Source organism: Aulonocara sp. 'chitande type north' Nkhata Bay, linkage group LG12, assembly GCF_057382095.1.
Source record: "Aulonocara sp. 'chitande type north' Nkhata Bay isolate Kocher_YH1m ecotype deep benthic linkage group LG12, A_spYH_male_GT1.1, whole genome shotgun sequence".
Classification (NCBI taxonomy): Eukaryota; Metazoa; Chordata; class Actinopteri; order Cichliformes; family Cichlidae; genus Aulonocara; species Aulonocara sp. 'chitande type north' Nkhata Bay.
In genome coordinates, this window is record NC_141355.1 from 32005342 (window position 1) to 32032629 (window position 27288).

The 27288-nt window shown below is 39.7% G+C and overlaps 2 protein-coding genes and 3 non-coding genes across 7 annotated transcripts; 3 read left to right on the plus strand and 2 right to left on the minus strand.

The window, feature by feature from the left end:
- The first annotated feature begins 91 nt into the window (after positions 1-91).
- trnac-gca (transfer RNA cysteine (anticodon GCA)) lies at positions 92-163 on the plus strand. The gene has a single exon. It is a non-coding gene; the product is annotated as a tRNA-Cys (tRNA).
- Positions 164-3557: 3394 nt separating this feature from the next.
- On the minus strand, positions 3558-3629 carry trnac-gca (transfer RNA cysteine (anticodon GCA)). The gene has a single exon. It is a non-coding gene; the product is annotated as a tRNA-Cys (tRNA).
- Positions 3630-4473: 844 nt separating this feature from the next.
- Positions 4474-4545, plus strand: trnac-gca (transfer RNA cysteine (anticodon GCA)). The gene has a single exon. It is a non-coding gene; the product is annotated as a tRNA-Cys (tRNA).
- A 346-nt stretch (positions 4546-4891) lies between these two features.
- On the plus strand, positions 4892-13520 carry LOC147317805 (alpha-N-acetylneuraminate alpha-2,8-sialyltransferase ST8SIA3-like). Its single transcript, XM_086315151.1, has 4 exons — positions 4892-5405; positions 8322-8444; positions 8781-9338; positions 11242-13520. Exons 1-4 carry the CDS (start codon positions 5248-5250, stop codon positions 11522-11524), a joined length of 1122 nt encoding a protein of 373 aa, XP_086171277.1. The 5' UTR covers positions 4892-5247; the 3' UTR covers positions 11525-13520.
- A 5295-nt stretch (positions 13521-18815) lies between these two features.
- On the minus strand, positions 18816-27236 carry LOC147317806 (ras-related protein Rab-27B-like). Of its 3 annotated transcripts, none has more exons than XM_086315155.1 (6): positions 26672-27236; positions 25804-25923; positions 24431-24516; positions 22066-22169; positions 21803-21926; positions 18816-20677 (listed from the first exon to the last, which is right to left on the minus strand). In XM_086315155.1, the coding sequence occupies exons 1-6, from the start codon at positions 26696-26698 to the stop codon at positions 20488-20490; spliced, it is 651 nt and encodes a 216-aa protein (XP_086171281.1). In that variant the 5' UTR covers positions 26699-27236; the 3' UTR covers positions 18816-20487. The 3 variants fall into 3 exon arrangements, with proteins under 3 accessions (XP_086171281.1, XP_086171280.1, XP_086171279.1); XM_086315154.1 differs by having other exon boundaries at positions 25804-25976; XM_086315153.1 differs by lacking the exon at positions 26672-27236 and having other exon boundaries at positions 25804-26636.
- Positions 27237-27288: the final 52 nt, after the last annotated feature.

Below are 27288 nucleotides of genomic sequence, written 5' to 3' on the forward strand. Positions count from 1 at the left end.
TTTTTTTTCTTTTTATTTTGTGTTTACTGTGTTTTGTGTCACAGAATCACGTGATGCCTTCAGATTCCATAGTTTAGGGTGACATCAATAAGGGGGTATAGCTCAGTGGTAGAGCATTTGACTGCAGATCAAGAGGTCTCCGGTTCAAATCCGGATGCCCCCTTCTTCTAGCAAAATAGATGTTGCTATGGGAAATAATCTGTGACGAATTAGTATTTTGGCTTGCTGATATTACAAATAGATATATCTATTATAAATAATAATGCACTACAAAACTTAGCCTGAGCACCCCAAAAAGTTAATTCTGTTTAGCTGGCATGACTGAAACTAGCCCACAGAATGATCAAGAAACTGACCTCACAGCTAGTTTCAGTCATTGTGCAAAGGTACTGTTTATAAGGTTGGGGGCACCTGCAGTCAGCTGAGACTGATGAAGTCACTTGGATGAGTGACGAAACGTTTCTCCCACTGAAAACGCTACGTCCAGATGAACAGAATCAACCTTTGGAGATTTACTTACCTGGATGATTGAGAATGCATCAAGACAGTTCAACACCTCCAAATTTAGAATTATGTTCTTTAAAGCTTGAATTTGACATGGAGTTTTGTCCTTCTTACCACTGACGTTAAAAGTAATTTAAGATTAATTTTAGAAGTATGTACCTTGAGGAGCTTCAAATAGTATGAAACCCATGCTATCCCTCTACTGCACAGCGTTGCCCTGAGGCAACAAACCACATTTTCATGCTTTACACTGGCCCTTCAAAAAAACCCTTCTTTTTTTCAAATAATGCCACCAGGCACATGTCTTTCCAATAAAATGATGAGTTGAAGGTGGTGTGACTTTTAATTGGGGGGGGGGGCAAGCTGCACTACATGAAAGCGGAACCGGCTGTTCAAACCCCCACAAGGCTGCCCGCTGGATTCGAAGCGACGGGACGAGGTGCGACCTCTCACAACGAACGTAATATGGTCAACACCTTGGAGACGCTTACAGCTGCTGTGAAGGCTCAAAGCAACAACATTGAGCGTATGAGGGGAAACATCAGAGAGAGGCCTGCTCAAAATGAGACCCTTGAGCGACAGTTGGAAAACATCGCGGAACGGATCACTGCAGTTGTGAGGTCTCAGAATCAAAAGACTGACAACACCACGGAACAGAAGTTTGATACCATCATGGGGAGGCTCGCAGCTCTTCAACGGGAGATCGAGAGACCAGCCTCGGAGTGCTAGAATTCGAGCTGCTCACAAAGGAGAAATCAACAATATTCAACATTTGGACACCACGGCCCCAGCTGCAGGCCCAAGGCTGGAGCCCACCAAAACAACTCCCTGATAACGACTGTGTGATGACTATTCTTCCCGCCCCATGAAGGACACCTGGATTGGCTGGAGGACTGTTTACTTAGCCTGATAGGCCGAAGGACACTGTCTCAGCTAAACTATGGACACGCACACACACACACTTACACTGATAAGCACTCACTCATCCCCCTCCCTTTCCAACGCCTTCGATGCTTGTGCCCTACCGGGGATGATAGCAGTCAACTGGACCAGCACAGATGCTGCAGGACCGGATGCGCTGTCTACGCCGGCTCTCTCTTACCCTTTACCCGCCCTGTTGCTTGTCTCGTGTTTCTATGGTGTATTGATAGTCATGTGCTTTTGTGCTGAGGTGTTTTTTCTTTTATCAAACTGTTCTCCCACTAGGAGCTCAGTCTGAGTGGAGTTTTTTTTCTCCTCCTCTTACCTCATGTAGTGTATTTTCGTTGTTTTTTTCCTATCAGCCTACCTTCTGACATGTCTGCCCAATGTGATGTTTGTGTAAAGTTGGTCAGAAGGTTCCTTTGTGAGTGCGCATGCGCCATTAGCGTGCTGCCTGCTGTAACCCCTAATTTCCCTCGGGATGAATAAAGTATTCTGATTCTGATTCTGATTCTGATGAGAGACATCTCTATTAGGAGGCAAAGATAAAGATCACTATTTTACATGTTTATAGTGAAATAAATGTATATTAAAAAATACTTGTATGTGCATGAATATGTAAAGAACCATATTTGATTGTTTGTTCTACTTTTTAAAATGTATTTATACTGTGAAAATGTTAATTTTCATTCGTTGCCTCAAGGCAACACTGCGCAGTTAGCCCAATTTTTTCAGGCAATATAATGCATTTGCATATGTGTGTAGAGATGTGTTTGTGTGCATTTATATGATCATAGTCAATGTTTTTTACTTTACAATCTACTCATAATTACAGGACATGGATGTGAATACCTTTTATGGAAGGAAACCAAGGGAATGTGCACTTTCTGTCCTCAGAAAGTGAGGACAGTGAGCTTTCAGGGAGTGACAGTGAAGTAAAGGAGTGGATCCCTGAATGAGGTTTGAGGGACACTTAGGAGCTCAGGGGTCCGTTGGTAAAGTAACTGTGTCTGTGTGTGTGTTAGTGGCCACATGGCAAGCAGGTCTGGCCCGGATCTAGTATCAAGTGGCACTGCTGGCTGACTTCTGGCATGATAAGACGTATATCATCCACATATGGGCCAGGCCTGGCATAGATGGCACTGTCTATGTGATGGCATGCCATATCTGGCTTGGTTGTGGTTTGGTTTATGAGGCCCAGGCCTACAGAAAACAGGTCTGGCTCAGATCTGGCATCAAGCTGGCATTTCTGACTGACTGGTGTTTTGGCTGAGTGTATATCAACCAGATGTGTGCCAGGTCTGGCAATGATGCCACTGTTTATGCGATGGCATGCCATATCTCAGGTGGTAGAGCAGGTTACAAACTGATTGAAGGTTAGTGGTTTGATCCCTGGCTCCTCCAGTCTGCATGTCAAGAGTGTGAATGTGTATGAATGTAGTTAGGAAGCACTCAGTTAAGCGAAAGTCGGTGAATGTGACATGTTGTATAGAGCACTTTAAGTAATCTGGGAGAGTACAAAAGCGCTATATAAAAATCAGTCTATTCACTGTCTGAACAGAACAACTGTCTGTTCTGGGCCAGCACAGGGCAAGCAGTGTGTCAACAACTGGCCCGTGGCTGCACACCACCTACACATGGCCCACATACCGCAATGAATGATGGCCCTTTGGTGGCCCAGATCAGGTTTGCCAGAGGTAATCCACACATGGGCTAGCAAAGGACCACCAGTGTGTCTGAAACTGGCCTTGTGCTGGCCCATGTGTGGGCCACCTCTGGCAAACCAGGTCTGGGCCACCAAAGGGCCGTCATTCTTTGCGGTATGTAGATCGCTTGAGAACCAGTCTTAATGATGCAGAGCTACTTGCTGTAGGGGGTGTAGCTCAGTGGTAGAGCATTTGACTATAGGTCAAGAGGTCTCCGGTTCAAATCTGGATGCCACCTTTTTTTTTAATATCACTTTTTAAGTATTAGGTTGGTACTACAGGAACTCTTTAGCTTAAACTATATATCTATATCTATCTATGTATTTATCTATATAGTTCCTGTAGTACAAATCTGATACTGTTTGTTAAACAGTGATACATGGTGCATATACATGGTCAATAAACGCAATTCTGATATTAAAAAAAAGGGGGCATCTGGACTTGAACCAGAGACCTCTTGATCTGCAGTCAAATGCTCTACCACTGAGATATACCCCCAAAATCCCTGTTAAGCACTGCTATTGTAGAGAGTCATTGAGAGGCACACACTATAGGTCACTGCAGATCAAGAGTTCTCCTTTAGAAGACTGCCTAGATGACAAAATCACACTCTGCAGATTCATTAATCTAATAGCACTTAGATCTCTCTATAAAAGAGTAAAAGTAAATCCTTCCTGCCTGTCAACCTGTAAAAACATCTCTGAAAGGCAGATAAAATTCTTAATGTCAGCTGCCGTCCAACAGTGTGCCAGTGTGCTAACACTGGCTAAAGAAGCAGGACATGCAGAGGCTTTATTGTGACAATAAGGATATGATGAGATGTGAGCAGGTGATCTGCTCCTCCCACACATTTTAGCATTTATTTTTTGTTCTAAATTCTGACCTGTGCTTGCTTTTGTTTTGTGTACTTTTCAGCCCCAAAAAGACAGTAAAGGAAATTCAATCAGTTAAAACCCAGTATATAAAACCCATTAACTTTATTTGTATGACCGCAGATTGTTTTCACCCTAATAAATTACTCAGCTTTTACCTGCTTTTCATTTGAGCTTCAGTGTTGAGATTAAATATCAGAATGCATTAGAAAACAAGCCCAGAGCGCCACAACTGAAAGATGAGACCTCAAGTTCCACACTGTGTGCAGTCATACACAGGGGGGATAACTCAGTGGAAGAGCACTGCAGCTTAGATTGTCTCCAGTTCAAATCCAGATGCTGTTGTTTGTGTTACTGTTTAACAAACAATCAAAATCCACAGTATCAGGTTTGTACTACAGGAATACGTTAGACTGGATAAACTGTATATATGTATATAAACAAACAATTTAAACACGTGAAAGGGAATAGGGGGTATAGCTCACTGGTAGAGCATTTGACTGCAGATCAAGAGGTCTCTGGTTTAAGTCCGGATGCCCCCTGTGTTAAATGCATGCTGCAGTCTATTTACCGCTCTATTTATTTAGAGGCTGTTAGGCATTTACCATCTGACAGCAATACCTGTACATAGTAAGTGAATTGATGAAGTAACACAGGTGGCCCAGAAAGTCTTGTACAGTAAGAAAACTCCATAAAACGAAAATACAGTTAAATACTAAAATGTATGCCCTGCCGGGATATCGAGATTAAATTCCAGTGCGCATGACTTAACATATTAGACTGATGCTCGGAACTTTTAAATCTTCTGCCAGCCCCATTCAACTAATTACCGAACAAGCGTCTCTTTGTGCCGAAAGCTGCATCAGCGTGAGTGTGAGGGGGTGGGATTGGAGGTGGTGATGCTGCTGGTGCAGCTGGTGCTGCTGAAGTACGCGGCTTGCGGTGGAGCTGTCTGGGATGTGTTGACACGCATTTCTGCTCCCATCTCCTTGATTAACCCGGCAGCCTGGATGGTTTCGAGCCGCAGAGGAGAGGAAGAGGAATGAGCGCGGACCGAGCAGCGGCATCCTTATCATGCAGCCGCAGAAAATCACCACCCGTCCATTTTACACGATTATATGAGCCGATGAGCGCCAGTTTATGTGTGCTTTTCAGACGGGCGGCAGCGCTGTGCAGACCCGGGAATAACAACACAGGCCAACACCTCGCTGCAGCTACATACAAGGAATGAAAACGCTCCCAAGATGGTCCGCATCGCCAAGGCCCTGGGTTTGGTTATTCTGTGCGTCGCCGTGCTCATTTTATCCCTCATCAGCTACGTGTCTCTGAGAAAAGACAGCCTCTTCTCCTCCTCCAAATACTACATGGGAGGCCCGAGGATTATGTTTCATGCAGGCTTTCGGTGAGTGAGATTTTTTTTTTCATCACAATGAGGATGGATGATCAGATGCAGAATTGGGTTGATGTAAACAGTGTGGCCTTTTGTGCACGACTCCAGACTTCATACTTTACCTTCTATATATACTTGCTGTCTAGGTTCAAACTTTAAGTGGGCCTCAGCTTCCAATCATAATGTCATTCACGCAGTACCTTGTAATTAATGTTAATAGAGTATGCTGTTTCCAAATGTAATCAATCCTTTTCACATTTGCAAACCTCCATTTAATTGAATAAACATTACAACGTTACTTTCAAAAGCAACCCAATTAATTGGATGACCTATTATAGTGTCTAAGTGTAGTGTCTAAGAATGAATAATTTAGAGTTATTGATCAGATTTTAATCGAATCCACCCGTTTTTAAGGCGGACTCTTTAGTTATCAAACTCAGGCAAAGGCTCTGTCATGGTCCCGGGACTTCTGACCCAGTGTTTTGAGTTTTGTGAGTTTTGTCATTCTGTATTAAGTTCATTTGCATTCTTAAGATCCCTAAGTTGTCTGTTCAGCAGCCTATGGTTGATCAGATTTCCCCTTATGTCTTTGCCCTCTGTCTCCCTTTGTGTGTTTGTGTTTATTTAATTGTGAATTCGTGTGCCCTTTTCCCCTTGTGTTTTATTCCATCATGTTTATCGTGTTTCCCCAGCCTGTTATGTCTGTGATCTCCCCGTGATCTCTCTCCCCCCTCCTGTCTGCGTCTCTGTGTCCTTCCTGTGTTGCGTTTAAGGTCCGCGTCTTGGGTCAGTATTGTCAGTTCCGTGTCCTCCCTGTCTTGTTATGTGTAACCCTCATCATCTGTGCTCCCCGTGTGTTCCCACGTCCCTCATTACCTTCTGTGTATTTATGTCAGAATCTCCCTATGTTCCATGTCGCACCGTCCCTCATGCTGTGTGATCCCTTGTGTGCCTTTCGGTAAAGTTTAGTTTATATTTTCCCAGTCTAGTTTAGTTTGATATCTTTCCTTTGAGTCAGTAAATAAAGCTGTATTTTGTGTGTTGTGGGTCCTGCATTTTGGGTCCAATCTCCTGCCTGTACACAGAGATTCATGACACACTCAATAACGGAGAAACATGCACAACATTATTTCAGTTCACCAAATCATCAAGCATTTAAAGTATCATTATTCAGTACAGACACTAGAAAATCACACAAAACAAACTGATAATAGAGTTCTTTTATGTAAAGGTTTCTGAATTCATACAATACAAACTCTCTTTTTTAAGTGTGCTACTGGAAAGCACAACAGCCTCCATGAAGAGCTGGGAGTTCGCCTTGTAATCGGAAGGTTGCCGGTTCAAGCCCCAGCTTGGACAGTCTTGGTCGTTGTGTCCTTGGCAAGACACTTCACTCGTTGCGTACTGGTGGTGGTCAGAGGGCCCGGTGGCGCCAGTGTCCGGCAGCCTCGCCTCTGCCAGTGCGCCCAAGGGTGGCTGTGGCTACAATGTAGCTTGCCATCAGCAGTGTGTGAATGTGTGCGTGAAGGGGTGGATGACTGGTTGTGTAAAGCACTTTGGGGTCCTTAGGGACTAGTAAAGCGCTATACAAATACAGGCCATTTACCATTTACATGAAAAACTGCATATGAAAAATAACTTTTGTTTTTCCAGCTACCTTGACTATTTGCTCCCTCCTTTTTACTTTTCTTGTAGGATCTCTCTGTCCTCCCCCTCGCTCTCCATCCTCCTCACTCAAATAGAAACTGGAAAATGACAAAAATATAATAATATAATAATTATTATAAGAGGGTTAGGGGGTTAGGGTTAGTTGTCGACAAAAAGACAACACACTGCTTAGTTATGCGAATGTGGGTAAAACAGAAGCTACAGCTTTATCATTTTTGGTGAATTGTTATAGTGAATGAAAGACAAACTGATCCATATCATTTTATAGCAATATTCAAACTGAATACAGGCTGCTGCAGGACATAGACAGGTAACATCCTTTTGACTTGCTGCCACCTGGATCTGGAGCATATCGTAAACAAACACTGAAACCCAATTTAATCAGAATAGGAATCGAAATTTTTAACAAACTAAAATAATAATGCACATGGGTTTTATAAGTCATGGCAATGTTTTGTTGTATTTCAGTTAAAGTGTGTTTTAATTCTGCATCACTGATTTGTGTCACGTAATTATCTCTTCGTGTTCTTTCTGCTGCAGCAACAAAAGTCTTATTATTCTTGAGAAGCCACGAGCCACGCCTGTGTGTGAGCGCTCTGTAACATCATGACATCAACAACACTGGACATAAAACCTGTTTTCATTCTTTCCTGTACTGCTGTCAATAGAAAAGTTAGGAAAACAAACCATTAGAAGATAATTCCAGAAAATAATAATAAAATACACCACAATTAATACTAATAATAGTTTTTAGGGGCTGTCTACAAAATAAATAAATAAAATAAAAACCCAAAGGGGTCTAAACTCATTTATGCCTCCTTTAAATCAAACATAAAGCTGTCCAAGGTGCTGGACTTGTTGACCATATACTACGTATACAGAAAAATAACTCAAGGTAACTTACATAAAGGGAATGGAAATGTATTAAGTGTGATTTCCACATTTCCTTTATTAATACAAAACTAGTGCCCAAGTCTTAACATGAATCCAAGTTTTAACTAGAAAAATATCTAAATATTTTCATTTTTCCCACTCTCCTCTTTAAAGAGAAAAAACAAAAAAACAGTTGAATCATTTGAACATTTTTAACTGTAATTATTCTAAACATGAAAGTCTTTTGAGGGACTGATATGAAAAGCAGATTGACCAAAGTGTGCCAGGAGCAGATCTGATTGGATCTTTCTAAACCGCAGCCAGTATAGCTGCTGCTGTTATTACATGATGACTCAGCTTCCAATGTTTTGTGGACATTAATTTCAGGTCTCAGTTCGCCATGAATTTCCTGGACCCCTCTTTCATCCCCTTAACTAATGCCCTAAACGAAGAGCTCCAAGGAAAACCGTCCAAATGGAAGTTCAACAAGACAGCTTTTTATCATCAGAGGTAAAAGATTTGACTCCTAACTGAATTCTGCTTGTCTTCTTTGTGAAACTTGAGTATTTTCTGGTCTGGAAATCAGACAGCATAAAACATCCTTCCTCTTCATTTTGTCTTCTGTTTGCTTGTGTTGTCCAACCAACATTCAAAACCAACAAGTGAATTGTTTGTGTGTCTAATTTTGCATATTTGTTATATGGGATATATGTGTACACATATATATGTATGCATGTATGCATGTATGTATGTATGTATGTGCCTGTAACATTCTGTAAATAAAAAAAGGGATGTAGTCGCTGTGATTGGTTTTGGACTTTTTTTTAACATCTTTTTTTTTTTCAGGAAAGATATCTTCAACTACATCGACATTCCCAACAACTTTTCCCTTACGAAGAACAGCGTGCGTGTTGGCCAGCTGATGCACTTTGACTACTCCAGCCACAAGTATGTTTTCTCCATCAGTAACAACTTCAAATCCCTGCTTCCCGACACCTCTCCCATCCTCAATAAGCACTACAGCATGTGTGCCGTGGTGGGAAATAGTGGCATTCTTACCGGCAGCCACTGTGGCCCTGAAATTGACCAAGCCGATTTTGTCTTCCGCTGCAACTTTGCCCCCACCGACATCTACTCCAAGGATGTAGGCAAGAAGACCAACCTGACCACCTTTAACCCCAGCATCCTGGAGAGGTATTACAATAACCTGCTGACCATTCAAGACAGAAATAATTTCTTCCTCAACCTAAAGAAACTGGAGGGAGCCATCCTGTGGATCCCTGCCTTCTTCCTTCATACCTCAGCTACAGTAACTCGGACCTTGGTGGATTTCTTTGTGGAGCACAAGGGACAGCTGAAGATTGAACTGGCCTGGCCAGGAAATATCATGCACGACGTGAACAAGTAAGATCTGATTCTGTTGAGCTTTGCAGGGATGGAGGATTTTTTAGGCAAACCTGGAAACCAATGTGATTTTTCCATAGGCTTTTTAATTATCACAGAAAATGAAACATTTCCGCAATAAAGAATTTTTTATTATGCTTAATAATCATCAGAATTCACAATTTACTGCAGCCTTTATAAAGACTATCATGCTACTGTACTGCAATACTGTACTGTAAGTCTATGAATAAATGACAGTAGACTATAGACCTATCATAGGTCTGTAGTTTTAAATTTTATACTATGGGACACAATGTTAAAATAGCTAAAGCTTCTGTTAACCAAAAACCTTATTTCCTTATTTCAAACCACACATCCACTGAAAAATCCCAGGTCAACCAGTCATGCAAAATCCTCAATCAGTTCCAGGTTCCTGCAGCTCTTTATATTCACATTCCTTGTCACCCAGTTTCTGCTCTCCACCTGTTGCTCAGAGAAATGTTTATCGGTTAGGTGTAGAAATGCTTTCTAACTTTATTGACTGAACAGAGAGGTTTATGTCACACTGAAGAAAAAGAAACAAAACAAAATAAAACAGGCTGCTTCTATTGGCAGCCAAAAAGCCTAAAAACAACTTAAATCCATGAAGAAACATCTCAAAATGAGAAACTAACATAAATCCCAAACACAGAAATCTAGCAGAGAAAACACAGGGTTTGCAAAAACTATAATCTTACTAAAACCAAAAGGAAAGACAGCAACTAAATACACAGTACGAGTGAAGGGACACTAACAAAGCTGGGAAAAGAACAGAGGAAGGCAGTAAAAAACACACACACACACACACACACACACACACACACACACACACACACACACACACACACACACAGACACAGACAACCACCTGAGGATATGACCTTCAAAATAAAACAAGAAATAAGTGAAGGAGGGACCAGGACAAAACTCATGCAGACAAAGAAGTGCACACAGGAACACAGGATGCACATGCAAAAGGAAAAAACAGGATAACAATAACTGGAATGCCAGTGATGTTTTAGCTCATCCGACTCATGATCCATCACAATTGACAGGTTATTGTAATATGTGAATCACAGAACCTATAAGTTTTGTTGTTATTGTTTGGCTGTATTACACAAACTAATGAGAACTGAAATCCACTGAGAAGTCAGGGAGGCTCCTAAACAGGACAAATGAATCGTGTTTCACTAAAATGTGACCAATACTCTGGGAGCAAGTAAGTGATTCTTTGAAAATGCATGTGATCTTGACCTTGATCACATTCAATTGTTGATCATTGCGCAATCTCACAAAAACCTGCGTGGTAATCTTGAAGGAATAATAATTATTATGAACTATGAAATGGACAGATGGAAAGACACCTGGCCGCTGTCCTTTGGCCAGATGAGCTAAAAATCAGAGAATTATTGGATGTCTTGTTAATATGTAACAAGTAAAACTGAACCACAGGCAGTACAAAGACCAATTTAATCCACCGCTAATATGAAAGCATTGATATGACACCACCGACTGATGTAAATGTGGGCATATTGTGGGAGTATTTCTGAAACCCTGGTGTCACCAACATGATAGTTTTATTTAAAGTGTGGCAAACACTAAAACCATGACCACACAGGCCTATAATTAGTTGGTGAATGACTGGTTGTACTTTAGTTACATCAATACTTTTGTTAAACCGCTTGATTTAAAATGGAAAATCTGCACCTCCATCACATCTTGACTATTTGATTTAAAACTCATTGTGGTGGTGAACAGACACAAAATCACAAAAATTGTATCACCATCCAAACATGTATGTGCTTAATTGTACATCACATGATAAAATGTTGAACAGACAACACAAAGTTACAGTCAATTTGTGATCTATTTGTTTTCTTCTCAGATACTGGAAGACTAAAAACCTCTCTCCCAAGCGTCTCAGCACTGGTATTCTCATGTACACCCTGGCCTCAGCAATATGTGACGAGATCCACCTCTACGGCTTCTGGCCCTTTGGCTGGGACCCCAACACAGGCAAGGATCTGCCGTACCACTACTACGACAAGAAAGGGACCAAATTCACCACTAAGTGGCAGGAAACCCACCAGCTGCCCAGCGAGTTCAAGCTGCTCTACAAGCTGCACAGGGAAGGCGTGATCAAACTCAGCTTGACGCACTGCTCTTAGACATTCGATGAGTCCGGGATGGTTTAAGACGTGACTCCAGAGACCATTACCAACATACATCAGCTCAGTTCAAACTTCTGTTGTGGCACACATGATAAGCATGATAAGTGTTTAGGCAGTTTATGATCATCCTGCAAACACACACTCGTGTCACGTTGTAATTTTACATGAAGATGTCAGGCTCACTCGAGCTGCAGATCCCAGCGTTGTTATTCATTCAACCTGTTGTGTTCAGCACCACAGTTAGGGGCTTTCATGCAGCTCAGTTGCTTTCATTATTCTCCTTTGCATGACTGCTGGCTAAATAGTTTGAGCCAAACAGACATCTATTTTAACTGGAGTCTACGGGGGATTCAGCTGTGGGGACGCAGTAAATTTCCAATTCTGCTTGAAACAGATCGATTAATCACCTTTACAACAGTATACCAATTCTGTACACTGAAATCACTGCCTAATCTCAGGGAAGGAGTTAGATCAGTGTTTTTTGTAATCAGATTTAATGCCTCCAGAGAGGTGCAGTTCCTGTTTTCAGGCCTTTTCCCCCACGAGGTGTCAGACAATCTGCACTGCTCTAGAAGATGGTATTTGTTTACAAGATTGTACTCTATATAAATATATGTGTGTCTTTTTTCTCTGTAGACAGCCTGACTGTCCACTTCAAAATTTTTGGAATAATAATCAACATTCCAACAATAAGCCATAAATTCATGGAGAGGTGTTTTGTGATCATTAGATCAGAACTGCAGAACGTGTTACCGGCCTTCATTACGTAGGTGTTGAGAAAATGAGACATTTCCAAAATCTACCAAAAAGACTAGGAGGATAATTTTCCATCAGTAACAATGAAAATATACAGTGGGGCAAAAAAGTATTTAGTCAGCCACCGATTGTGCAAGTTCCCCCCACCTAAAATGATGACAGAGGTCAGTAATTTGCACCAGAGGTACACTTCAACTGTGAGAGACAGAATGTGAAAAAAAAAAATCCATGAATCCACATGGTAGGATTTGTAAAGAATTTATTCGTAAATCAGGGTGGAAAATAAGTACTTGGTCAATAAGAAAAATACAACTCAATACTTTGTAACATAACCTTTGTTGGCAATAACAGAGGTCAAACGTTTACTATAGGTCTTTACCAGGTTTGCACACACAGTAGCTGGTATTTTGGCCCATTCCTCCATGCAGATCTTCTCGAGAGCAGTGATGTTTTGGGGCTGTCGCCGAGCAACACAGACTTTCAACTCCCGCCACAGATTTTCTATGGGGTTGAGGTCTGGAGACTGGCTAGGCCACTCCAGGACTTTCAAATGCTTCTTACGGAGCCACTCCTTTGTTGCCCGGGCGGTGTGTTTTGGATCATTGTCATGTTGGAAGACCCAGCCTCGTTTCATCGTCAAAGTTCTCACTGATGGAAGGAGGTTTTGGCTCAAACTCTCACGATACATGGCCCCATTCATTCTGTCCTTAACACGGATCAGTCGTCCTGTCCCCTTGGCAGAAAAACAGCCCCATAGCATGATGTTTCCACCCCCATGCTTCACAGTAGGTATGGTGTTCTTGGGATGCAACTCAGTATTCTTCTTCCTCCAAACACGACGAGTTGAGTTTATACCAAAAAGTTCTACTTTGGTTTCATCTGACCACATGACATTCTCCCAATCCTCTGCTGTATCATCCATGTGCTCTCTGGCAAACTTCAGACGGGCCTGGACATGCACTGGCTTCAGCAGCGGAACACGTCTGGCACTGCGGGATTTGATTCCCTGCCGTTGTAGTGTGTTACTGATGGTGACCTTTGTTACTTTGGTCCCAGCTCTCTGCAGGTCATTCACCAGGTCCCCCCGTGTGGTTCTGGGATCTTTGCTCACCGTTCTCATGATCATTTTGACCCCACGGGATGAGATCTTGCGTGGAGCCCCAGATCGAGGGAGATTATCAGTGGTCTTGTATGTCTTCCATTTTCTGATGATTGCTCCCACAGTTGATTTTTTCACACCAAGCTGCTTGCCTATTGTAGATTCACTCTTCCCAGTCTGGTGCAGGTCTACAATACTTTTCCTGGTGTCCTTCGAAAGCTCTTTGGTCTTGGCCATGGCGGAGTTTGGAGTCTGACTGTTTGAGGCTGTGGACAGGTGTCTTTTATACAGATGATGAGTTCAAACAGGTGCCATTCATACAGGTAACGAGTGGGGGACAGAAAAGCTTCTTACAGAAGACGTTACAGGTCTGTGAGAGCCAGAGATTTTCCTTGTTTGAGGTGACCAAATACTTATTTTCCACCCTAATTTACGAATAAATTCTTTACAAATCCTACCATGTGGATTCATGGATTTTTTTTTCACATTCTGTCTCTCACAGTTGAAGTGTACCTCTGGTGCAAATTACTGACCTCTGTCATCATTTTAAGTGGGGGAACTTGCACAATCGGTGGCTGACTAAATACTTTTTTGCCCCACTGTATGTAATGGTAAACTTACTTGATTTAGGATCAAATTTAGCCAAGTAATTTCTGATAAGAGATCATCAAGTTTTGTTATCATCATGTATAAAAGAACCAATGTTTACAATTAAAATATTATCAAAATACATGACAGACTGGAGCAACAGCTCCATCGTTTTGCCAATTCATGATTAAATCCCAGATTTCTCATTTGTGGGATAATAAAGGTTTATTCTAGGTTTATTCTATTCTATTACCAAGTTTGAATATCGTACCTAAGCTAGTTTAAAACTTAGCTTACTAAATTGGGACCTCAGGAAGCCACTGGTCAAACCCAAAACATGGTAATCCCTGACCTAACCACTCTGTAAAACTGCAAATCTTTCACACATTGTCTAAAAATATTTACCCGTGCAGATGCAAGATGCTATTTTGTGAGTTTTAAAAGATCTGCCAACCAAAATTTATGATCCTTCAGAAGAGCCAAGCTATTTATTTCCGCTCTTTCACCACTCTTAATCAAACCTAAGTTATTAGGTAAAAATATTTATTTCACAGTTAAAGGCACGAGTGTTGCCAGAGTGGGTTTTCCACACAGTTTTAAGCTTAACCTTGATGGTTAAAATAATGTCGGACAAAATTTAGGCTGTTTTGGGATCCTTTTTGATGATTTAAAAAATATGCATTTTAAGTGATAGTTCACAACAAAACCCAAGAGTGTACGTATTTGACCTAATCCGAAATTGTCATGGCGGACTGTCTGCCATGACGTGAAATACTAAGACTGTATGTTCCAGTTGCTGCTATGTTATGTCAGATATCAGTGAGAAGATGCTGCCACAGTGGGTTAAATGTATACATATGTAAACTACAGAAAGGAGTGGGAGAGTGAGGTGAAGCATCTAAATCAAAGCTTATATGAAAAATAGTCAGTCATGCTATTTTTAAATAAACAGTCTGAAATATAAAGTAAGTATAAATGCACCTACTATATAAGTGGGTAGAGTGTGTGGATGCCTGGGTGCGCTAAATTGACTATGGGTATGTGCAAAATGGAGCACAGATGTGCATGGATTGTTACTTTGGTTGGTTTTAAGTGATACGTGATAATTGTTTGTGGTTGACAGTAAGTGTTTCCCTGCAAACTGACAGGAAGAATAGTAAAAGAGGCTTCTGCTTCTCTCCCTCACACTCTCTTGTTTGCGTTTGTGTGTTGATATAAGGATTTCTGTTGGGAGCCATTGGGCACCAGCATGCATTGCTCTTGAATGTGGTGCAGTGCAGTGTTGGATTGCTACTTACTCCCAGAGTATTGGTGAGATTTTAGTGAAACAAGGTTAATTACCCCTGTTCAGGAGCCCTGCTGACTTCTAAGTGGATAAATGAGTACTTGGTAAATACTTCAGAGGGTTAATTACACCAGCGGTTCGCAACCTTTGGGCCACGGACCGGTCTCCGAGTCGTTTGGTATCGGGCCGCAAAAGTTGAGGCTTGGGTGTGATTTATGGAATTTATGGTTTTCAGGGTTTTTTATCGGTTTTATTGTTAACTCGGTTTCCCTGGGTCTTTTCCCGTGTGTTATGAATAAATCTTCTTGTTTTTTTGGTACCAGTACTGGTTTTATTTTGTTGTATTTATCCGCAACCCCTGAAAGACTGGTCCGTGAAAATATTGTCGGCCATAAACCGGTCCATGGCGCAAAAAAGGTTGGGGACCACTGACCTACACAACCAAATGCCTGAAGTGTTCATGAGCAACCAACCAACTGCTAAAAAAATGCTCAGTGAGGAAGTTGTATGTCTACCTTAAGTGTACCAGGAATTGAACTCTTGAGATTAAGAATCGCTTTTGCGAGGGTGTCCTAGGCCAAAATAGAAAGCACTGACCTAGCAACCTTGTGGAAATATGTGAAAATGTTGGTCGTTTCCAAACAGAAAAACCCCAAATCATCATTAGTAAAGACTTTATTATTGAGCTGTAACATATCTTCCAAATCTGAACGGTTTCGTGGTTAGCACACTGTTAGCTTAAAGGGAGTTGTGCACAGTTGATTATGCTAGCCTACTTAATGCTGTTTAGTGGAATGTAGTTTTGCTTTTACATGATATAATTTCAGATCTTGTAAGTTTATGTTTACACATTCAGATTGTTTCTTTTTCTCCTGCCTAAATGGAAACATTAGGGAGCTAATGTTAGCTAGCTAGTTACATGAGAGAGTCTAAGTGGGTTATGATATTTATTATTTACTAACAACATATTTATGCAACATGCTTCAATATGTATGCTTAAATTCTCACTTAGTAAACACAAGCTTGGTTTAAGCATACAAACAAATGTCAAAAATCATTTTTGACCAGGGGCTACCAGACTCGGACCACCTTGTGATGTAAATCATGGCTCAAGTGTGGCTTAAAACATCAGGAAATAGAACTTTTTTAAATAATAACCGATCTTGAGGTTTCCCACTATGTCCGATTGAACTTCACTATTTTGTTGACTGAAGAAATTTTCTTTATTCCGACCGTAACTGTATCAAATTCAATATTCGTGATGCAAGATAAAATGAATGAATGTTATATGGCTTATTGCATCTTGTACAAACAGCATGAAATATTTAAGTGGTAATGCATGTGAGGCACTAACAGATCTTTTAGGCTAGTTTTATACAACCTTTTTGAAGGGTAAAATTTAGTCATTTGCTATTGTTTGTATTCCTGGTGGTGTATTCCTTAAGAATATCACTGGTGTCTTTGTATGAGAGCTGTTTGAAGGCTAAAAAGAACGCTGTATTCCACATGGGACCAAACTTCTACAGATCAACTTAAAAATGAACAAGCTTTATTTTTTATAACTGTAGATAGTCCTGGGGTCTTAAACAGTCCACCTTATCGTGCCAGACTGAAACAGACTGGTGGATATGGGGGTGAGGAAGACTGGACCCAAACAATAAAAGCTGGCCACATGACCATCCCATGACTCTGCAACATGTGCTCCTTGTTGCAAATTCCAGCTTAGGCTGAGGTTTAACACACAGAGAAATGCAGTCATGCACATTTACCATATGTAGTGTCTGTTCTTTCGTCTTGTTCAAACGAACTAATTCAAATCGTTAACTTGTGTGTCTAACCTTTAAATCACAGTGCAGTCACGACATTAAAAGCAACAACCATGAAACTGCACATCTTGTAAAAAGACAGCCAAATTTTAGGACTTTGATTGTTATAGATGTGTAAGAATAATTTAAGCAGTCCCTTCACTGAATGTTTTGTAGGTACACCAAAGACCATGTGCTTAAAAGAAATAATGGAAACTGATTTGTGAAAGCTCTATGAAAACTAATGGCAGTAGACAGTATAAAAAATGAAAGTGGCAGCCCTGCACACCTCCACTGATTTGTAAAGTCTGAATACGAAGCCTCAAGCTAAGTGTTTTCGCCGTGACCACCTTGGTGTTTTGAGACTGCCTGTGGCAAGTGAGGGCTGGATCTGGCTGCGTACATGTATTTTCATTGGCTAACGACTTGCAATATCCTGATCATGACTTACAAAACTAAACTATTGAGTTGATTAAGTAATGATAAAAATGTTTATAAATGTCACAGACTGAAGGAGCGAAGGGTGTTTTTCCATATTTCTATGTAATAGGACAGGAAGTCAAGGGAGTCGCCCCCTGCTGGATGCAAAAGGAATACAAGTTTGAGGCACTTTGGCTTCAGAACACTAGGGTAACCCCACAAACATTTGAGGTTTTTAGGGCTGACACTTGCCTAATGGCCACTGTTTTGCGGAGATTTCCCTAATTAACTACATTTGTAGAATTTCCTTGTAAAGCTATGAATGTCCTCCTTCAGAGTTATTTGTTGGAAATATCCAGTGGTATACTGCTGGGCACTTCCTCCTCTAAGAAAATTTCTCGTAACATTAAAAATCAATGTGCAGAATGTGTGTAAAATATGCTGATGCCAAGAAACTCTGTGATGATTGTATTCCAGTCAGAGTAATATATATTTTTTGTGCATTACAGTATGTTTAAATGACCAGACAGTGATGTGCATTACCTAAACATTAAATGTGTTTATTCCAAATTGAGCACTATACAGGATTTGTTCTTTAACAACCCTTTAACATTTCTGTACTTGTGTTTGATCTGCATGGCGATTTTGTTCCATTATGCTGCTTATGTACATGTTGTATAAAAGTCATAAATCATGTAAGTGACTGTACTATCCTGGTTGTTCGATCAACAGCAATCATCCAAGTAAGAAACCATGTCCTACAGTAAATGTTTTTTGATTATATTCCATGATAAATATACATTATGTGCCTGCATATTCCTTCCATCAATGCCTCAACGTGTCAAATAAACAGTATTTTTCTCTGGTATGACCCATTTGGAGATTAAAATATTTTTTTAAAAAGTAAACTAACAACAACTACATAAACTAAATGAAATTGCTGGCTTTGCAATATATTTACACACACAAAAATCTTATTCTGCTTGAAATAGTGGCTACACATAAAGTCACATATACTTTACATGTAGAGACATTTTTATTGTCCCCGAATTTCAGCTTCTTGCGTTTTTACTACTGTTCCATGCAAGATTCCTCTATTTGCAAGATGCTAAAATGCTCAAAGGTTTTATTGCATAGACTATTTCACACTGTTATTAACCCTCCAACTGTTCCTGAGTGGATTTGCAGTGGTGCTTAGGACACACATAGACTGTATGTAAGTGGCTAGTGAAGTCCTCTTGTGAAGCCCCACACTGGGTATTTTCACCATTGCCATCACACCTTTTTAAAACTACACCTTACCAGCCCAGTGTTGGATCTGACTACAACAGGATCTACAGTTTGTAAATCAAAAATCTTTAATCACAAATGTTACATTTTAACATATGAACTTCTGGGTGTGTTTAATATAACTGGAAACTGCCACAAGCCCATAAATTAATCAAAAAAATGTTTATTGAAAGCCAAGGGCCTTTTCCCCCCAAAACGTCTTTGGAACGGGAAGTCTTTTGGAATTGGCATTCAGAGCCAGAGACTATGTCCATCTTTTATATACAGTTAGTGGATTTGGATAATTTTAACTTCCACTTTTAGACAACTTTCCTCATATTATCTGTGACTGAGTGGAATCATTGACTACCAGCTACCTGAGGCAGCAAAGCAACCCCAGACCAGATAATTTCCAACATCATGCATCACACTTGGTATGACTTTCCTCTGGAAAGCACCCTTTGGTCTTCTCTTTCCTAGATTTTGTATGCCCAGAGAAGGCTTTTGTCTTTATCAGCATTCTGAGCCTCTTTGGAGAGTAGACATGTACGCACTGGCACCAACAGTTACCTGCACATACTACGACTGAGTTTTGGGGACTATATTTGCCACTGGTATATGATTTACTTTACAGTGGAATGATTATTTCAAAAGATTTCACAGGATTCTGTAGAAAGTCTGAGAGTTCTTCAGATACTCACACCGCACATTTCAATGACAAAAAGAACAACACACCCAAGATGTCAAAGGTTTAAATAAGACAGACCACATGTTTAAATATCACTGCATAAAGTTCTTCAAAACACTAGCAACCCAACCACCTAATTTTACACTTAAAGAAAGATAAATGTATCAGTGTGTACTTACTTTTTCTATCTGTCTTGTATCTATCTATATTTTTAATCATTTTTTTGAATTATAAAAATTACTCTGGGGCATTTGTTTGAACCCATATCTTTATCTGTGGTGTGTTTGTACAAACATGTCAAAAGAGCCAATATTCGACCTGTTCACAGAGCTGTGTAAGTCTTTGGACCACTACTTTACTTGAAAATGGGAATAAGGGCCAGGAATGTTTTTCAAACAGACATATATGGAAATGCAGTTTAAAAAGTAAGAAATTGAGTTTTCAATCGTAAAGAAAGAACTTGAAAGACACGGGTATTGACTGGTTATTTGCCAAGTTGTTTCCTATGTGTAGACACAATACTGGCTCATCTGTTGAGTTGCATATTTTCCAGTGAATGATTATAAGTCAGGCTAAAGTGGCTTAAATAAACATTCTTCAGATAATGTGTTAAAAACAGCCAGTGTCCAAAGAAAAACTTTGAATGACCTTCAGAAAGTAAAGACCAACATAATAAGAAAGTTTGGCTCCTTGGATGCAAAATATAAAGAAATAAGGGGTTCAAGACTTTTACATAGTACTGCAGTTTTTTATAAGTGGACATACAGTTGTTTCATTTTGCAGTTTTCTTTTATGTTGTTTCTGACAATACAAAGTGTGTGAATAAATAACACTAGAAGACGAATTTATACTGTAACAATAATAACGCTTTAAATGAAACTTTCCAAAGCTCTTCTCCTTTCATGTACAGTATGGGCTTATATTTTTCTTGGTTTTAGGATCTCAAATGTCTCATTTCACAGGCTGTTGTAGATCTCGAGAAAATGGTAGGATCTCAAAATGCAGTGATATATGGTGTAAAAGAGAAAAGAGGAGCTGATGGTTGCAACATCAGCAGGCACACCTGCTCCTCACAGATGCCTCCTCCACTTCATGGCTGGAGACGGGGCTGCCATTGGGTTCTGAGCCTTGGCCCCCGTATGTGCTCTGCTCCATCCTCTTCATCACCAAATTCAGCAGGGTGGTCACCGCCAGGTCCACATCAGCACCCGTCACTGCACTCGTCTCAAAGTACGGGATGCTTAGGAGAATGTGGAACAAAAAAACCCAAAAACATTAGCTGATCTTAAAAATGATTGTTTTACAATCCAAAATAAGTCTTTGCTGTAAAAGTTTTTTTTACAGATCCAAGATCAGGGAAAACTGTTGACCAGCACCATCTTATGGTGACAGAATTAAAACTAGATTTCCATCATCTTCAAGGAAAAGAGAAAATAATTTCTAATCCGAACTCATTAACTCATCATGAACCTGTGGAAAACACAAACTTCTAAGTCACAGTTACCAGATGAAGCTATATAAATATAAAATGATATTAAATTTAAAATTTAAAATGGCACCAGAGTAGTGATAGAAAACAATTTTAATAAAGTGTCATTTCGTTTTGGTTTGGCTAATAATGTCTTTCTCAGCAATTAGGCTATGAAAATATAATGATCCCACTGTCAGTTTGTATTTGTAGGTCATGCTGAAAAGCCCCTTTGGGCTCCAGCTTGGAAAATGGGGTCTCGTTTGGGATAATTCACACTTCTGGCTCAAATGAACTCATCAGTTCAGGCAACCACTTTCATCTATTCATAATAATGGATATTGTGTACAAATCAGCAAAAAGTCCAAAAGTTATCCCCTTCTCATCTGTCATTTATAAATCTGTAGGAAATCTAGTAGGACACACTGGATGTCTTTTTTATGTTGTACACTTGGCATCGTTACTAGAATCAGGTGATAATGTATGAAGGCCAAGAGAAAGTTTTTTGAGAGACCTACTAAAATTGGAGAAGCTAAAATGAGTAAAAACAATTCATAAAAGAATAATTTACCACAAAACAATAGCAATAAAAAGGTTACAGTAACCTTATATTTAATGTGGTAGAACGTCAGGTTTAATAAGTCTTCTGAATATTAAAAAAATAAAACAGGACATAAGATCAATAAAAGTCATACACAAAACTGTAAACTGTTGTCACATGAAGTTTGGTTATTAATTTAATACCATGGCAGTATTGATAAACAAACAAACAGCAGCCATAATTATGTTTGCGCAGAGGAAAGAAAAATGAAAAAACAAGTATGAAAGTACACTACTATGTCTCTTTATGGGTACAGACATATTTTTATGATTAATACAGTGTTTGTAAGGCCTTACCCATATCTGTCTGCCAGATCTCTGGCTTGCCTGGCGTGAACACTTCTCATGTCTCTGACGTCTGCCTTGGTACCCACCAACACCACATCTGGACTCTCACAGTACGCGTTGGCCTGCAGCTGACCTGAAACACAGAGGAAGTCACGTAAAGCCTCAGCATACATGAGAAGAAACTCAGAATCAGTCGAGATTATTATCTGTGCAGCAACATAAAACTAAATACATTGATTGGAAGCAGAACAGGGGGCTCAGTGGAAACATACTCATCCAGTTTCTGACATTGAGGAAACTTTGCTGATTGGTCAAGTCAAACATCAACAGGAAGCCCATGGCATCTCGGAAGAAAGCTGTGGTGAGGCTGCGGAACCTAAAGAAAAAGCAGATTTTTTAGAAAGCAGATGTCAAACTGACATGTCTAAGCACCTGCTGAATGGATTTAAATACAATACAACATTCATGGTCCCAAGAATCCTACTGGCGTTTGGGATTTCTGTAACTGCATCCCCAGCAGACCCACAAGGCTAAAATTGTTTTTTCTTAGCACAGACTGTATATAAAGGATGGAAGATGTTACTTGCATTGTTTCTAGGAGGTAACTACTCTGGTTCCAAGAAGAGAAAATAGCTTTCAGTTTGGTTTTTCAGTGGCCTCAGCAAAAGTTATTCCAGTTTATGGTCTTTATCACTAGTTTCAAGTCTTAGCGTAACATTAAGTATGATGATAAAAGCAGAGTATGCTTTAGCCACTACCTTATGAACGTGTGGGTTACTTGATAAAGTCTGTGCCACCTTGTACACATGGTGTCTGGTTTCATAAAGCTATGATGGAGAGCGCTCAAAGAAATAGGACTTCAGTAACAAGTGGGTGACATCAGAGTGGCTACACTAAAGTAAGAACTATGCAGTCCTGATTACACCTTTAGTGCTTCTACAGGAAGGTAAGTAGCAGCAGGGGGCTGCTAATCAAATACATTTAATCAACTGATCATCAGCAAGTGTGAGGATCTCTTTAAATGCAGAATCTATTGCATTTTGCTTGTCTGGAGCATTGAAGGGTGAGTTAGCACAATCCTACAACCTTTCTCAGATCAAACAACAAATTCAGACAAGCGCCAAATTTCAGACTCTACAGGCCTCAGTTAGCATGCTAAGGTTTACAGCGTTGGGAAGGTTACTTTTAAAATGTATTCCACAACAGATTACGGAATACCAGCCCCAAAATGTATATTGTAACGTATTCCGTTTCATTACTCAATGAGAGTAACGTATTCGGAATACTTTGGATTACTTAATATATTATCATGCTTTTTACAACTACATGAATGTACTATTGCTGTGTGATTTATTACTATTACTGAAGGCTACTCGCCATACCAATACTAACTAGATTTTTAAATCTTAATATAAAATGAGAAACAGTAGGGTGGACATTAGGTAAGGCTGCATTTTTTGTAGCGAACTATAAAACAGGTCAGCAGCTCCGAACCGTAGTAAAGGGACCTCTGGCTAATACGTCGGGTTCTGTGTCGGGCTCATAGCCGAAAACTAGCTTTACTTTGTTTTCTGGGTCAACTTTGCAAGAGACAGAGAGAGGCGTTGAAAGGCTGCTCCAACTGAACTTATTGTTGTTTTGAAGGAAAACACGAACACTGTGTACAGTCGAGCCTTAATAGCTTACTTACAACTGGGCTCGTCAGGCACTCTATTTGGCTGCAGTGGTTATTTTTATATTTACATGCTTCCAGCTCCCGTTTCTGGTCGGTGACAACTTGTACTTTTCCACTCTTCTTTTTCTCCCTCCCTTGCACACAGACAGATAATGAGTATGGCAGTCCATTCTCCCTGCAGCACGGACTACACTGCCCATGAGGCTACATTCTTTAGGGCTATGCAAGTAACACTCTGCCTGTTGCCTTCATATTAAATAATGTTTTGAATAATAAAGATATTCCTTCACATCGTTGTATGGGGCTGCAAGTAGGGGTGACATGGGTCGTGAGATTGAGACACAGACAGAGTCTCTTAATGTGATTTGTTTGGGTTCCCACCAGTGTGGAATTACCAAAAATAGAGAGGGCATAGCTTAACATATAAAGCAGGAAAAGACCGCTGTGTAATCCATTTATTTCAACAAAGTAACTGTATTCTGAATACCGGCACATGTATTCCGTTACTCCCCAACACTGAAAGTTTGTGACAATACAATTAGCAAAAGACTGAACAAGAGTTGTTCTCTCTAAAAAGAACATGTCAGAACAAATGACAAGATGTCAGGAACAATATCTTTTGGACAGATGACACCAAAGCAGAGATGTTTGTCCATAATGCACAATATAGTGTTTAGCTTGGAGGAAACCAAACACAGTATATCAAGGCAAACACCTTATACCACCTGTCAAGACTGTTAGTGGAGGGTGAAGAATTAAGCTGGTTTTGCAACCACATCATGTATCATGTGCCTGACAGCTAAATTTGGACATTCCGGACTACATAAACCAGGTGTGAGGAATTAATTATCAGGTGCAAAGAGTTTTAAAATGATAAATAATGCTTCGATCCTCCACACACACACACTTATTTATGAAATATTAACTATGAATTATGAAACAAAGAAAAATTTCATGATTACCTCTCTTGTCCTGCTGTGTCCCAGAGCTGAAGGTGAACTTTGAAGTTCTTCTCAGTTGCCCCATCTACACCTGTCCCCGTATAAACCTAAAGCAATACACAGAGCCCAGTAATCAACTCAAAAAGTTCAAAATGCTCCACATGCAAACCAAATTACACGATTTCTATTTTACGTTTTGTGTCATTTCTTTGGATTAGCAGGATGCGTGGACGGATGCAACACAGTTACACTTATGATAGGGATCAAGCAAAATAGATAATTTGATATAACAGGTCTACTTTATGGACAAAACTCAACGTGACCATAGCTGTACTGGCAACATAATACCACACTAATGTTTTAGTTTCATATAAGCAGCTAATAGAGACGTCTTTTTTCTCTTGGCTACAGACTTGACTACAGAGATTTTCATATAACATAAAAACCTAGCATTTTCAGTATAGCTGATTACATCAGGAAAAATACATTTAGGGTTGCTACTTCAGCTTCAAAATCGTGGTTTTACTCACTAAGGATTTACAGGATTTCATTTTGTTCTTTGTTATATTTTTTCAAGAAGAAAGTATTAAACTTTTGGTCTGTAATTCTCTACTTTGTTTTAATTATTTCCCTAAGACGAGTTTGGCATGTCTAAGTGTTTATTAGACATTTAGTTAGATTTTCTTCAATAGATTATTACCATGTTACTAACAACCTGAGTTAACACATTTTTTCTAACAGACGATGAAGCCAGAAAATAATTTTACCCTCTATATGCATACTTTTTCTTTATTATTGTTTTAAGTAAGAAGAACACTCTCAGATTGAGATAGTTTTTTAGTCCAGTGAGTATTTGCAGATTTTTCTTTGTCTTTCTTGTAAAATTTAAAATAGTTTCAATAAATGTGAAAAGTTCTACTAAAATAGAGCAACCTGAACGCCTCAATTTATTGTGACTTGCTGCAAGAAGTCAGTGAAACAAACAAACAAACTAACTAACAAAAAAAGACCACATATGACTGTTAACACAAAGACAACAAAAACATTTTAAATAACATTTGATATTAAAGATGCAGATTTCACTGGTGGGGATCAATATTGGAGGGAGTCTGGGGGTCATCCCTTCAAACATATCTTTGCTTCTTTTATATTTCCTACAATATATCTCCACTAGAATGCTTTCTTGACTCTAGTGATCCCACATTAACCTGACAAATAATAATTTGTTGTGTACTCTATTAAAAGTTAATGGCCACTTATTTCTGTATCAAACATTATCTGCCAATTATTATAAAATACTTAAAAAGATAAATGTGTAAAAGGCTTACCTGGCCTTACTGAGTTTTTGAAATGTTTTTTTCCCTATAATTTAAATACCATTAACATGTACTCACCACTCTCTTTTCCCTGAAGTCGATGCCCACTGTGGTTGTGAATTTGCGGTTGAACTTGTTGTCAGTGTACCTGTAGAGGAAGGTGGTCTTTCCCACTCCTGAGTCCCCCAGAGCCAGCAGCTTGATCAGATAGTCATAGTCCCAGTTAGCCATTGTACAGCTGAGTGCCGAACCTGCCACAGAGTTTAGCTCACAGTACAACACTTTGCTGGTTTTCACATGTCCCAAACCATGAGAGCTGAGACACATGTGGGAAAATAACAACTTATAAGGTTAAATTCTTCAACCTAAGCTGCAGTTCTCAGTCTGAGGCTGTAGGACCATCACACAGGCTTAGCAGGACGTCATAACTCCCCACTCATTAGGCACTGATCAGAGAAGGACTAGCACATGACTGGAGCTGGCTTCCACATGAGCAGTCAAATGCCTCTCCAGAGTTTTCTCTAACTTTGCTTAGCAAAACCCAGCTTGTTTGGCACACAGAAGTCCTTTTATTGACTTAAAGAGCTATGGGCAGACAGCTCAGCAGTGCATGACGCAACTATGTCATCGCAATGCTTTGCTTACACTGTCAGCTGGGGCTAGTCCAGTAAAGGCAGGATGGGAAATCCCATTTAATGATGCCAAATAGTTAAAAGTATTTTTCTTACTCCCTTATGTACTTAAAAAAAACTACATTAAAAGAGATATTACTATATCTTACTCTGTGCAATCAAGTGACAAGGATGCTGCTTAATTAACCCTCTAATGATTAACAAAAAGACTGACTAGATTAACACAAAACATTACTTTAGTAATTTTCTAAATAGTCCAAACATCAATACTACACCCTCAGCACACACAAACCATTAAAACTTTAAAATCTTACCAGTCTACGTGGAGAAAATGAAAACATCCGTTCACAAGTTGCACCGCTTGTTCTTATTAAATAACCACTATCATCATTCGATGGTACATTGCATAGCCTGAACCTTTCCCCTGTGCTACATGTGATCCAGGGAGGAGTTTAATACCAGCTTCTGCTGTGTTTACAGACCCTTGTGTTTTCCGCTGTTATTTACGAGGAAAAAGGGCTCTTTGAACACTGGATCGTCTGTGGATTTAAGTGGAAATGGTCCAAGCAAAAAAACGGGCCTCACGTCTGGAGGCTCAGTGAAGTAATCCTGCTTCTAAAAACAAAGCGGCCTGTAGACGTTTTTAAGTTCTATAAAAGGTTTTATTTCTAAAAAGGAAAACTATGTCACTTATATGTGCTGTGGTACAAAAAAAAGAACTTTAAATATATATCAATTGTCAGCACTGTCAGGTTAATCAGTAATGTCTGAAGTGAGGCTTTCTGCTCATACTCATTTTTAAGGTTATAGTTTAGTTATTCCATTATTGAGCTTAACTACTGATCATTGATGGAATCAGTTAATTTCCTCCTTTATTGCTGGGCAGGTTCTGTATCTTTTCTATATATACTTAAACAGTTAAAAGCAGGAT